This window comes from Mesoplodon mirus, assembly GCF_964341445.2.
Source record: "Mesoplodon mirus genome assembly, chromosome: 15".
NCBI classification, from domain to species: Eukaryota; Metazoa; Chordata; class Mammalia; order Artiodactyla; family Ziphiidae; genus Mesoplodon; species Mesoplodon mirus.
Window position 1 is genome coordinate 73,466,440 of NC_138991.1, and position 14,668 is coordinate 73,481,107.

General features: G+C 38.5%; 1 protein-coding gene across 2 annotated transcripts in view; it reads left to right on the forward strand.

The window, feature by feature from the left end:
- Positions 1-14,668, forward strand: part of PLCB1 (phospholipase C beta 1) — a 692,285-nt gene that overhangs the window by 7,388 nt on the left and 670,229 nt on the right. For both annotated transcript variants that reach the window (XM_082644419.1, XM_082644420.1), the window contains exon 2: positions 11,010-11,087. In XM_082644419.1, the coding sequence (XP_082500545.1) occupies positions 11,010-11,087 (78 nt within the window). The remainder of the gene's footprint in view (positions 1-11,009; positions 11,088-14,668) is intronic.

Here is a 14,668-nt window from a genome sequence, read left to right on the forward strand (position 1 = left end):
GTTCTGAAAAAATGCTTAGGTATATGCTTAGATATAATTGATGTTGACTAAATCTGTGTACATTTATCAGGAAACTAAATTATTGTCAGTGGAGAAACATTATTCTATAAAATAAGAAAAAAATATTTAGCGTTAAAAGAGAATTAAAAGCATCCTGCATGTGGTTTTCATTTCAAGGACTTTTTTAGTTCGCAGTACTTTCTCAGTGTTTTGTTTCTTTTCATCACAATGAAGTTTTATGAACAAGTTTAAGGAAAATGAATTAGTTAACAAAGCACTTTTACCTGAACTAGTCATTGTGGATCTTAATATATAGCATTGATACATAGGAGATTAAGAAGTTATTTTGCTGTTAAAAAATCAAAATTTCATTGGAACTTGTTTATGAAGTAGGTAAGGGAAAGTTAATTTGATTCATTTTATAGAAGAGGCCATATAAACTGAAAAAGGAAGACCCCAGAGCAAGTCAGCAACTGGTCCCGTAGATTAAATAAAAAAAAAAAAAAAAAAAAAAGAAGGATACTGACTGGGATGCTTTCTCAGGTTTGCTGTTTGGTTGAATCTCCCTTAGTCTCCATCCCCACATCCTCTTAGTACGACTTCTTATAATACAGAATCAGGGAATCTCAAGGTACATTTACTAGACTTCCTTGAGGCGTCTAATATTCTGGCTGTAAATTCATTCCACCAGTATGAGATGCACTTATACAATATGTGAAGGAGGCCACTTCTCTGCATTCTTTGGTTTGTCTCTACAGACATGTGGGATGTTGAAGGACGAAGTATGATCTCCTGTAGTCGTTCTTCTGTGTTTGGTTATAAAGAGGCAGTGGTGACAGTCTCAGATTACTCTTCTTTTGTCTTCAGCTAAGCTGGCGTGTATTTGACCCTAGCAGTTCCTCCTTGATTTCTCTCTCACCTTTCTGAATGTGGTGGAGGCAACAGCTCTCCTCAAGGGTCAGTGTATCATGTTCTGGGGTCATTCACAGAGGCTCAACCTGAAGCCTATGTCTCCAGTCCTTCTAGTGATACTGTCAAGTACCTGTAATTAAACTCCTTTATGTTCAAAGTTTCTAGAGAGGTTTTTGTTTTCTTCATTAACCCCTACCCAATACGGCCTTTTATGGTTCTAGGATTCCATGAATTTCAGTCTTAATGTGCAATAACCACCCACACATCCTATGTAATTCTCTTCTTCAATATCACAGTTGAGTAAAATGGAGTTTTGCTATAATGCTGCCTCTCAAGTTCAATACTGAGAGTGAGTCCTAATAACAGGCCCTGTTATTTATAAACCACTCTTATTTATTTACAGTCATGCTCCTTCAGTCTTCAAGACCACCTCGAGTGGTAGGAAAAGGCCAGATGTTATTATTCCCATCTTACATAGAAGCACACTGGGGCTAGTGAGTGGTGAGTTGCCCAAGACACACAACTAGTTAGAGCCGAAGTCAGGTTTAAAGCTAGGTCTTCTGGTTAAGTTCAGGACCTTTCCAGTCTACCATGATATCTCCAAACAGGATCCTTGTGGTAACAAAAGGCTTTTAATCGAATCCAAATGATTACCAGCTGAAAGAGGTTCATTGACTTTTCCAAAGAATCCCCCTGATTTTAGGATTCGTACAAATGAGGCTTAGAACCCTACAAATGCCTTCCTCTTTGCTAGTGTCTTCAAAAACAGCAATTTTTTTATGATATGTATACAAAGCCCATTTTTGTTCCACAATGTAGGATGTGGGAACATAGGAAAACTTCATTGCTGCTTTGAGGCACAAAGACCAGGGTACAGTCTAGTTTACAAATGTTCTACATCAGTCAGTCAGTGTAAAACATGCTCACGGAAAGATATTCCGGAACCGTGTTAAAACAAAGGTCATTTTTTTCATTACCTAATAAGTGACACTTTTGTATCTGGCAAGACTCATTACATGTGCTTTTCCATCTTTTTCTTTTCCAAACATACTTGCAAATGTTGTCTTTTGTTGGATGCCCATTAAGACTGGTCCCATGGCTTCCTATGGGAAATCTTTGATGTTGGAAGATGAAAGATAAAGTGGGCATGAAGTAAGTGTAGAGGATGCCACTTGCACCCAAACATGAGGCAGAATGGCTTGGAATTCAAGGTGCTGTCAATTGAGAGTCCAGATGTAGATTGCCAGTGCAGGAGGGTGCATGCCGGGAGGTGGTTATGCCTCGTCTATACAACAACTGGACCAGGGTTCCTCAAAGACTGTAGCTTTGTGTTATTTATCTTCTTCCCTAAGGCAAAGCATAGGCCTGGCACTGAGTTGGTGCTCAGGGAATCTTTGTGGAATGAAGGAATGATCTGGTGTGTTTCTGGGTCACAGTGGGTTCATGGGAAGGTGGAGTATGCAGTCATGAGAGAGGGTGGTCATGCTCCCAAGACACCTGCATGACACACTGTGTGTGGCATTGGTTAGAAAGCCCTGCCCTCCATCCTTCCATTCCATCTGACATCTCCCAGAGTCCGAGGGACCCTGTGGCCTTCTTAACTTTGGTTTCTCCATGTGAGTTCAAGAAGCAAAATATTTATTGTCAATACAGAGCTGATTGCTGTCATAGCACGGATTTCCCGTAAGGGCTAAATATGGCTTAAGGTTGAGTGTGTAGTCAATTGTGATTCGATATTGGTTGAAAGTCGTGATGCTTAATGTATTTACATCTCTTATTCAGAATGTTACAAGTGGCTTCTGTTTTCTGAAAAAGATACACATATACCGAGATTTTGCAAGGAAAATTGCCCTTAAAGAAATTCAGAAGTGTTGGGAGTGACAGAGCAAAAGACTGACGGTTGTGAAAACATCCTCTCTATCTGGATAATGATTCAAAAGGAGAAAAATGAATGTGTGAGCTTTATTGCCAAAATGAGAAAACTATTAATGACAGATAGTTTAAAAAATATTATTTATAATAAAAATTCTACCTACACTATTTCTTCTGTATAGAGAGAATGGAAGTTACTGGGACAATATTATTGACATCCTCCCTTCCCCGCTCCTAGTTCAATATACTTGGGCCACCTCTATGGTCCCACCTTCCCTCCGGTCCCTGGGAAAGCTCTATGTCCTGGAGCCCATGCCTCCTGGTTTCTTTGGATTCTGGATTCATAATTATCCTCCCCTTGGACAGTATCTGTGAAAGATTCCCTTCTGTTGAAGCTCTTCTAAGAACATAGAAATATGCTTTTTAGTCATACAAATGCCAACATAGACTCCAGCACAATGTCCCCCCCCCGCCGACCACCTTCCTCCTACAGTTACTGACCTTTTTTCCTCATCCTTCCCTCCACAAGGAACATGCAGCTTCTACCCACCTTCTCCTCTCCTCACATCCCACTCACTCCTTCTCTGCCCTCCAAAGCCTTATGCTGCCTTTGCCATTGCTTTGAAATGTCTCTTGCCACAGCTTCTGGCAACCTGTTGGGTGCCAGCCCAATTGATATTTTTCAGAATCTACCTTGATTCTTTTTCTGCAGTTTCCTTCCATCTACCCGTTCAGTGTTCATACTTTAAATTTGTATGGATGCCTCTTATAAGCTGGACATTTTGCTAGTGTTGTGGATTTACAAGGGTAAATGATTTGGTTCCTGCCCTCACGGAGTTGGTGCTCCACTGGGGGAGATAGATGCTCAACAAAGAGAGGTAAATGATGTTACTATAATTGTGATAAGTACTATGGAAAAAAGTACAAAAGTACAAGTGAGTATAAGAAGTTTGGAAGGTTTCCATGGAGAAATTCTGTTTAAGGAAAGACCTGAGTTATAAGTAGGACTTAAGCCAACATGAGGATGGGGAGTGTATTAGGTCAAATGTACAGGACATGTGGGCATCCTAAGGAGGGAAGGCACATGGGACTTTGAAGGACAGGGAAGGATAAGCAAATGGGGCACTTGGTGGCTCAGATAATGAGGCGGGATGGCAAGGGGTGCATATATGCTACTTAGGCCACTGCAAAATTTTATCATGAAGTCAGTAAGAAGCCATTAAAGCTGTGTTTCTGAACCTCAGTACTATGGACATTTGGGGCCAGACAATTCTTTGTTATGGGGTTTGGTCGGTGCATTGTAGAATATGTAGCAGCATCCCTGGCTATCTACTAGATTCCAGTAACAAAATCCCCAGTGTAACAACCAAAATTGTTTCTGGACATTGCCAATATTTCCCTGGGGTGCAAAACTGCCCCTGGTCCAGAACCACTGATTAAAATGTAAACCACTGATTTTAAAAAGTACTGGGCCACTGCGTGCACACGCACACGTGCATGCACACACACGCACGGCCAGTAGGGACATGAAAAGATGTTCAACAGCATTAGTCATTAGTCATCAGGGAAATGTATATTAAAACCACAGCCCACCAGACCTATAGCTTCCTGAAATGATTGGTTTACTCATCTGATGCCCCCACTAAACAGCGAGCACCTTGTATGATGGGGAATCTGGACTTTCATTTGAATCCTTAGTGTAGGCCTGCAGTATCTTGCATGGTATTTGAAGGAACATGCTTCCAACTTTTTGCTGTATTTTGTTAAAAGAGATTTTTATACCTGTCAGTAAAAGGCAACTTTTTAATGGTACTTCTCTCCACTGCTTTGCATCCTCCACCCTGGACCTTCTTCCCTCCTCTGCTTTCCTTTCCTCGGGGAAATTTCAGACCTGACAGGCTCTGGGAAGAAAATCCTCTTCCATGCTGATGCACATAGAAGATTTACTTCACCGATCCTAATCTCACAATCTGTCATCTAAGACTGCCTTTAGTGTGTGTGTCTTTGTATGTGTGTGTGTTTCATAGTCAGGGCTGCATTGCTGACGTTTGTTGGGCATCACATCTGATTTTCTGTGACACTTGGAATTTCTTTTCCTTACATAGCTGTTTGTGTATGTGTTTGCCGTCTTTGGCTCTGCTGCTTTCTGAGGCAAGTCTTGGTCAATCCCTGTGGAACATGGCTGTTTTTTTTTTTTCCCTTGTTGACTCTGTAATATTGATTAGTTGAGAAGTGCACATCTCTAGCCATGTGTGTTTTCTGTTTAACAACATGAGGATACAAAATCACTGTGGAGTCAGGATCGTGGTCAATCTTGGCCAGTAGACTTTCTGACAGTGGCACCAATGTGTGGGCTGTTTGTCTGTGGGTCTGTGAGCTAGCTGGTGCTTGACATTAGCCTTAATGGGTTATAGCTTGTATCAGTTTTATAGGGTGTCCATAACAAAGTAGCACAGACTGAGAGTCTTAAACCACAAAAATGTGTTCTCTCACAGTTTTGGAGGCCGCAAGTCTGAGATCAAGGTGTTAGTGCAGTTGGTTCCTTCTGAAGACCCTGAGGGAAGGATCTGTTCCAGGCCTCTCTCCATAGCTTGTAGGTGACTGGCCTCGCTGTGTTGTCACATCATCTTCCTTCTGTATGTGTCTGTGTCCAGATTTCTTCTTTTTATAAGGACACCAATCCTATTGAATTAGGGCCCACCCTTAATGACCTCCTTTTAATTTAATTGCCTATGTAAAGATTGTTAACCATATAGGGTTGCACTTTGAAATACTGGGTAGGACTTGAACATATGGATTTTGGGGTGGGGCACAATTTAGCTCATTACTAACCTGAACCTGGTAAAGTAGAACTCAGAGGGCAGCAACATATTGGCTCTATTCAGATACTTGAAGAGTTGACACTTAGAGAAGCAACTAGATTTATTTTGTATAATTGGGCTGTCTAAAAATTTCATTCAGAAAAACCCAAACGAACTTCTTGGCCAACCCAATAGTTAGGTGTTAAAACTAAATGGTGGGCTTCCCTGGTGGCGCAGTGGTTGAGAGTCCGCCTGCCGATGCAGGGGACACGGGTTCGTGCCCTGGTCTGGGAGGATCCACGTGCCGCGGAGTGGCTGGGCCCGTGAGCCATTGAGCCTGCGTGTCCGGAGCCTGTGCTCCACAATGGGAGAGGCCACAACAGTGAGAGGCTTGTGTACCACAAAAACGAAAACACAAAAAAACAAAAAAAACCTAAATGGTAGCTACATATATGGAAAAAAATCCAAAAACTTTCTAGCTGGCATTATCTGACCAAGTTTGCTTTGTGAAAAAGATTTCCCTGTTAAGGAGAAAACTTATTTTCTCGTGAAGATTTAGAGCTCCGCTGCCCAGTAGAAATATAAAATGAGCCACACTTGAAATTTTAATTGTTTTAATAGCCACATTAAAAAAGCTTAAAAAAAAAACAGGTGGAATTAATTTTAACAATATAGTGTGTTTAACCCGATATATTTATTTACATATATAATTAATATAAAAATTATTCATGAACTACTTTACATTCTTGTTTTCATTGTCAGTCTTTCAAATCTTATGCACATCTTAGCCAACTCGCCACATTTCAAGCGCTCCGTGGTCTCAGGTGAGCCCATATTCAACAGTGCAGGTGGACAGTGTTGCTTTCTCAGTTGGGGCCAGATCATCTCCAAAGAAATGAAAAATGGTTCTTGAGGGACAAAAAGTCTTCTTATTCTTTACTTTTTATTTTGTATAAAGCACAGTATACATATAGCATATAAATAGATATACAGAATATCTGTGATATTAACATTTCATGGAAGATGATTAGGAAAACAAATGTTGAAAAAAGCCCTAATTTAGCAGATCAGCAATGAAATTGTTGAGTGACCTTGGTGTAGAGTCTGTTCTTGAGGTTTAATTCCAGTGCTTCCCTTACTAGCTTAGCTAGGTTTCCTTGGACCTAGTTATTTAAGCTAAGCCTTTGTCTATTTATATGTAAAATCGGGATAAGTGTCTACCTCTTAAAATATTATAAATATCAAAGGAGAAATTCCATTTCCAGTTCATATTGCAGTGATTGGCTCAGACCAAACATTTAGGATGTGTCTATTATTTATTTGGTCAGGGAGTTTTGTAAAGAATATTCTGGTATTGGGAGAGAGTTTGGACTGTTTTGTCATTTCCTCCCAGTTTCTTTAGGACATTTTATTTATTTATTTATTTATTTATTTATTTATTTATTTATTATATTTGCCTTATTATATTAGTTTTGGGTGTACAGCATATTGATTCAATTTTTTTTTTTTCTTTTTGCGGTATGCGGGCCTCTCACTGCTGTGGCCTCTCCCGTTGCAGAGCACAGGCTCCGGACGCGCAGGCCCAGCGGCCATGGCTCACGGGCCCAGCCGCTCCGCGGCATATGGGATCCTCCCAGACCGGGGCACGAACCCGTATCCCCTGCATCGGCAGGCGGACTCTCAACCACTGCGCCACCAGGGAGGCCCGATTCAATATTTTTATAGGTTATACTCCAGGGTATATAATTTGTTTTATATTTATTTTCACATTTCATCTTTTTTTTGAGATGTAAATATCATAACATTGCATTAGTAGTATATGTTATTCATTTATATCAGCACATTGATGCACAAATCATAATAAAGAAGTTATAGGACTTTGTAATTTTAATATTGATTGCAGTGACTCTTTTTCTTACTGAAATATCTCTCATTCTTTTGGATGTTGAGGTTTTAAGAAGTCCCTTTACTTTGTTCCTTGACTGTCCTTTATTTAACCTAAAATCTTTTTGGAGATTCATGTAAATTGTAGAACAGCAGCTTCTTATATCATTATATTAGTCTTCATTTTTAATAAGATGGGATGAGAGTAAAATGGTTTCTGTCAATGAAAGAGGAGTAAATAGAGATTTACTGTATGTTATCCACAATTACTAACTTAAGACAGGTATGTTTATTAGTGTTCTTCTTTTCAAGGTAGATGTTTATCGGAAAAAAATACCTTATCACTTTAAATAAGCAAATTAAAGTTGAATTCCTAGTTAGAAGCCATGTACTTATAAGACACAGGGATGTCTACATTTCAAGCTCACTGGTGCTCCTGGGCATTTACATCATTGTATTCCTGATTCAAAGCCTCACCCATTGTCGGCCTGTGTCAGTGGATCTGAGTCTGGTTCCTGGACCAGTAGCAGCAGCATCACTGAAAATAAGTAGAAATGCAGATTCTCAGACTCTATTCCAGATCTCCTAAGTGAGAAACTCCAGAGAAAGGGCTCTGTAGTCTGCATTTTAACCCGTAGTCCTTGTAAATCTGATGCACCCAAAAGTTTGAAAACCACCTTCTTATGGAATACACATCTTACGGATATTGATGGAGGGAGAAAGAATAAAACATAGACCATCTGAGAGTTATCTCCATTATTCTGCAGTAAAATGCTGCAGTTGCCTTGGAAATGAAGGATGGCCATATATTTCAAACTTCAACTACAGCATATATTCTGATAATTAATAATACTTGAGATCTGGGTTGAGTAGGGGGAGAATATAGGCACTTGCAGCTATGTGAGAGGTGTGAAAAAAGGAGGTGGAGTTGAAAATGGATATTCACGTATTTCTGGGTCAAACCCTGCCTTGCATGGCAAGAATGCCAAGTTCCAGCTGATCTTGGAATGTTAAAGGTGATTATGGAGGAAGCAGGCAGGGAGCCCAGATAAATGATCATTTAGTAGAGGAACTGTGGCCGGAAGAGTGGGGTCAAGAAAGTACTGAACAAAGGAGCTTTAATTTTGAAGGAGGAAAAGGAATAAGCTAGAAAAAGCAGTATCCGAAACAATGAGGCAGCCTAACACAATGTTCCAACATATAAATTTGAGCTGTTTTGCTCGGCTAACTTTAAATATTTTATTGTCTGGGATTCTTGCAGTGAATTGTCACTAAGATTTTGATTAGAATCTTATCAGATGCTCTTGTCAGACACTCTGATTAGGAAAGTAACTGACGTGAAAATGATAAGTTACACCTACAGGTTAATTCCAAATTTACCTGGAAATTGGGATGTGTGTTCTGTGAAGCCTATTGGAAACTTTTATTTCGCCCAACTCTGGAAGAGTAGGTGATGAAACAGAACTGAAAATATTGCTATGATTTACTGGAAATATTGCTCTGAACTTTTATGCATGTAATCTCATAGGAGAAGCTTCAAATATTTTAAAAATTATCCTTCCATTATAATATCAAATTTGTTTCCAAATGTCTTTTTTTTAACATTTAAAAGTAATTTTGGAATTTAAAAATTCCAGCTGAAGCTCTATGTAACAGCACAAGCCTTGTAAAAGATATTTTCAGACTGCATGTTAAGAATGAATCTTAAGACTATCAGGATAAAACAGCAAGGCAGTTGCTCAAAAAATTAAATATAGAACTATCATATGATCCAGTTATTTCACTTCTGGGTATATATGGAAAAGAATTGAAAGCAGGGACGCAAACAGATATTTGTAAGCCCATGTTCATAGCAGTGTTGTTCGCAATAGCCAGAAGGTGGAAAGAAACAACCCAAATGTCCATCAGTCAATGAATGGAAAAACAACATGATACAGACATATAATTGAGTATTATTCAGTCTTAAAAAGGGAGGAAATTTTGACACCTACTATAACATGGATGAACCTTGAACACATTATGCTGAGTGAAATCAACCAGATACAAAAGGAAAAATACTGTATGATTCTACTTATATAAGGTACCAAAGAGTAGTCACATTCTTAGATACAGAAAATAGAATGGTGATTGTCAGGGCCTAGGGGGAGGAGGGAATGGTGAGTTAGTGTTTAACGAGTGTGAAGTTTCAGTTTGGGAAGATGAGGATGGATGGTGGTCATGGTTATACAGCAATGTGAAAGTACTTAATGCCCCTGAACTTTACACTTAAAAATAGTAAGTTTTATGTTATATATACTTACCACAATAAAAAAAGAATGCCATGATAAACTTTCATTTAATATTTTAATAAATCAGGTTTTAAACATAATCCACTAGAGTAATAATGAACATTTTTATGTGCCAAGAATTGATCCAAGTGCTTTACCCAAATTATCCTGTTTAATTCTCACAACAAAACTCTGAGGGAGGTATGATTATTATCTCTTTTTTTTCCAGTTGTGGTTGTGCAAAATGAGGCACGAGGAGGGGACAGGCAGAGATTTGAGCCCGAGGGGTTGGCCTCCAGAACCTGGCTCTTATAATAAAACTTACCCTGTGTACAAAAGCCTTAGATCTGCTCTAACCATCAGGAAGACAATCCCAAATTCCAAAATTATCTCTGCAAGTTCTAAATTTATTACAAATCTTTTTAATCAGATAGAGGATATGACATACCAGAGTTACAATGTGTATGAAAAAGTTGAAATAAACTGGTTATTTATGTCTCTTTAAAAAATGCAATTCCTGCAAAGGTCCCAGTATTTCAGTATAAAAATCCATATCCAGTGACATGTGTTTCTTTGTGCAGATGGTATGCCTTTCTGAAAATTGCCAAAAGAAAAGAACACATATTTTAGAGATGTTTAATATTGTAATTACAATACAGGCAGTTTTTGCTTTATAATATGCATGCTTTAAACTCAGAAGACTGTTTATGATGTTTTATTTTATTGTGTGAAATTTAAATTTATAACAGTTTTGTGTATAGCCTTCCGAATATATAGAAGATGGCCTTATTTACTGTTACCTTGGAAACAGCAATACCTAAATGCTGTGTTTACTCTCTTCAGTACAATTAAAAATCATTTTATAGAGCAAATGTGATTTAAAATAATATCCTGAAGAATGGATTTTAATTAACTTTAATCATATAAAATATGTAATGATGTTTAGTGTTAAAATTATTTGGAAAACCAAATATAGCTTTTTGTTAGAAAACATGCCAGTGCCTTTAAAAACTTGCCTTAATCAATAAATACATGCATCACTGGCCTTTTCCTTTATAAGTAATGTCCCAAAATTCTAATTATTAGTAAAGTACCTCAGTTATATAATTAACAATCCTATGATGTTAAAGATATCATGTTTAATTTTTTATTAGTTTTACTAATAATTGATGATCTTGGAGAAACTTAACAATTATAACTTGTTAAGTAATTCACAGGTAAGGCTTTCTATAGTGGCATATGTTGATATACGTGTATTTTCTTACATTTCTAGGACTCCACTATTGTCACTCCAATTATTTTGAGGACCGACCCTCAGGGATTTTTCTTTTACTGGACAGATCAAAGCAAGGTAAGAAGTGAGATATGTCTTTCTTACATTTTCCAGTTAGCTGCTGATTTGCGAAGTATTTAGCTTTCTATCCATTTCATGGATGGCTCTTTGTAATTTATTTAAAGATTCTACTTAAAAAGAATATCTTAGATAGAAATGTCTTGGGATTTTCCAAGGTCTGAAATATTAGATGTGCTAAATCCTAGAAGAATTGGCATTTTTCAGGGTAAGAACATGGAATTGTGAATTACATTTGTTGTAGAGGGAAGTTAGCCAGTATTACTGCTGTTAAGTCTCCCACCAACTCTACCCATAAAAAATGAAGAAACATGATGAGAAAGTCATTTTTGTTGCTGATGACTATAACTGTGGCTTTCCATTTCTCTTCCTTCTCCCCTTTGCTGCTTATTAAGGGTTCTCCCAGCCTCAGCAGGAATTTAGCCTTGATAATTTGTTTTTTGTTAGAAAATCAGGAATAAGATCCCTTTAGACTATACCTTCACTTTTTTAGGAATTTCTTCCCATTTTAGCTTTCTGTCCACCATACCATGAATTTAGAATCTCATTTATTATGAAACCAATTGAGATGATTCCATATTGAATTATTAAAAGCTAGACTGTCTGCAGATCATAAGATTTCTTTGGAGTTTAATGGGTAGTTAGGTCAGAATATTCATAAAAAGTACGTTATTATTTCCATAGATGATGCTATGGTTCTGCACTTGAACATACAAGGCCACAGACCACAGAATATTTTGGTCCTATAAGTTCTGATATTTGGAAAGATGGGACAGGCTTTATTGAGTGTGCTAAATCCATACTGAAACCAATAAAATACCTGGCATCAAACTGTGAGGTGCCTTTTCACGTTCTGGTGTTAGTTCTCTATATCTAAGGTTACTGGTGTTTGTCAGCTTAGCTTTTGGCCATTGGGGGCAACCTGAACTTCACCAGTGAGTAGTGGTATGGAAACTGCTCTGTGCAGTGGCATATTTTGGGTCAGAGTAGAGCCTGGGGAAACTCTTAGGGTGCTAGACAGTAATATCTGGCCCCCAGGGCCAGTCCTGAATGGGTCTGTTAACACGTCATCCAAAAGACAGATTTTAGCTTTGTGGTCCTGGAGTTACTTTCTGAATATGGGTGCCCTGTAATCATCTCTGGCCACAGACATGGGCCTAAAGCATAGACCCCGAGCTAACATCAAAAACAGTATTTGAGTAAGATTTCATACTGACTGTTCATGTTTATTACTGGGTGTGTTAATCACTTTGGCTTTGACATTCTGTTTGGTTTCCTGCTGTTATGTATAAAACAATGGCTTGAAAGAGGTTTTTTATTTTTTTCCTCCTAAAGGCTATTTTTAGAACTGTTGAAGCTATATTCATGAAAGATATATTTATAATGCCTAGAGCATTTTTAAAGGTTGGGTATTTGTACAAGAGACTAGACTGTCAGTTTGATTTTTCAACTTGTAAATCAAGCTTCTATAAAAGCAACAGAAGGTATTTTGGGGTTTTAAAATAATTCATAGCAACTCAGTTAAGCTCCCCTTTAAGACCAATAATAAATATTTCTTTGCTTAAGAAAGAGAAAGTGTTTAGGACCAGAGGCTCTTTGATGTACCTCTATTGTTCTGTGAACCCAGTATTTTAACTCATGCTTATTTTCAAATGTAGAAAAATCTCAGTTTTTTAATACTAACCACTTTCTCTTTGTTGTAATGCTGTTTATGACCAACTTAAACAAATACTGTGGTAGCAATACTTCTGTCTCTTTATTTATTTTCTTTTCATCTATATTAATCTTCCAGTTCTAGCCAAGAGATGGGAATTTCATTTTTCACTTTTTTTTTTTTTTTTTTTTCCGTACGCGGGCCTCTCACTGTTGTGGCCTCTCCCGTTGCGGAGCACAGGCTCCGGATGCGCAGGCTCAGCGGCCATGGCTCACGGGCCCAGCCGCTCCGCGGCATATGGGATCCTCCCAGACCGGGGCACGAACCCGTATCCCCTGCATCGGCAGGCGGACTCTCAACCACTGCGCCACCAGGGAGGCCCCCATTTTTCACTTTTTAAGTCAACCATCAGTCATGTATCAGAATTTTGAGGTTTATTTTTTTTAGTTAATGATCATATATCAGTATCTAAAAGATGAGACGATTTAAGAAAAAAATTAAACTTTCCATGATTCTAAGTTTGTCATTTTCTTCTGGCTTTAAGCCCAGTCCTGGAGTCAGAATGAGTGATGAATCCACTTCTAGGAGGTGGACTCCTGTAAGTGATATATTAGGAGCATAAATGTACGCAAGCAGAGATGGTACCCGCAAGTGAGTGGGGAGGGCACACAAACTTTAAGTCCATGTTTTTGCATAAAATCATTTGAAGGGATGGGCTTAATGTTGCAGTCAGATGATGCTTAGAGGCCCAGTTTCTTTAAGATATTTTTTTCTGACAATCAGCCTTGTTGATATGAATCTATCACATGTACTACAGAGGTTACGTCTCAAAGAAAAAATGTGATACTTTTAAGTTTATCCCCTGATTCCCTCCCTGCACCTGTTTGGAAGCTTGCGTTGGTATCTGGGTGATGTGCCTCTCTTCTCCCTGGAGCTTCTTCCTTTGTCTTTGTCCATGTTTCTCCTTGGTCCATGAAGCCTGTGCCGAAGCCCTTTGATTAGTGATCCCTTGAAGCCTACTCTGCTCAGAGGTGAGCTGAGTGGCTTAAGAAGCTCTTGGTAAAGAATATTGTTACAAGATCTTTCTCTTTATAACCCTGGAGGAGAATTCTCACATTTGACAGTTTCTCATCCATGTCTTCTCTCCTGTCATGGCCACATTGTACCATGCACCACTGATTTCAAGTCACTGGTTTCACTCTCTGTGAACATTGACATGCTTCCTTCTGTAACCCCTCCTTTGATTTGTCACCATAGAAATGATAGGTGGCAAAGAAGACAGACAGCCCAGGTGATTTAAGAACTTAAAAAACAGAGCTGGAAGGTAATTTTTAGGTAGCAGAAATGTGCTCTGATGAAACATTGAAAGAAAGTTTGGGGTTGGTTGGGAGCAGATAAATATGAACATTATCTTAAGGGATAAATGTTCATACTTTGTACCAGCTCTGGGCTTATTTTAATCATTCTTTCCCTTTTATTGTAGGCTCTGTAAATCTTATTGACTGTAATTAGCAAGAATGAGTTTCTGAATATGACTATTTTAAGCATGGTTGTTTTTCTTATGTCAGTGTGTGTTATGTAAAGAGGATCAGTTTATTTGTAATCATGAGTGAGAAGGGGCTCCTCTACAGCCCGAGTATGGAAGAGGTTGCCTACATTATGCTATGACTTTCCTTGGGAGCTCTGCCATATCAGGACCATAAACCAACACAGGAAGTGTTAGCCGTGAAGACCATGCGAACTACAAGAAGAATCTGTATGGGAGCTAAAGAAGAAAAAAGGGTCAGTGTAAAAGGCTAATAACAAAAACCTATCCTGCTAGAACATGAAACATAGTAAGCTGATGCCCTGCTTCTGTGCCAAGGTTGGTGTAAAAATAAAACTACTCACTACTAGATCCAAGAAATTCAATATAGTTCAGTAAGCT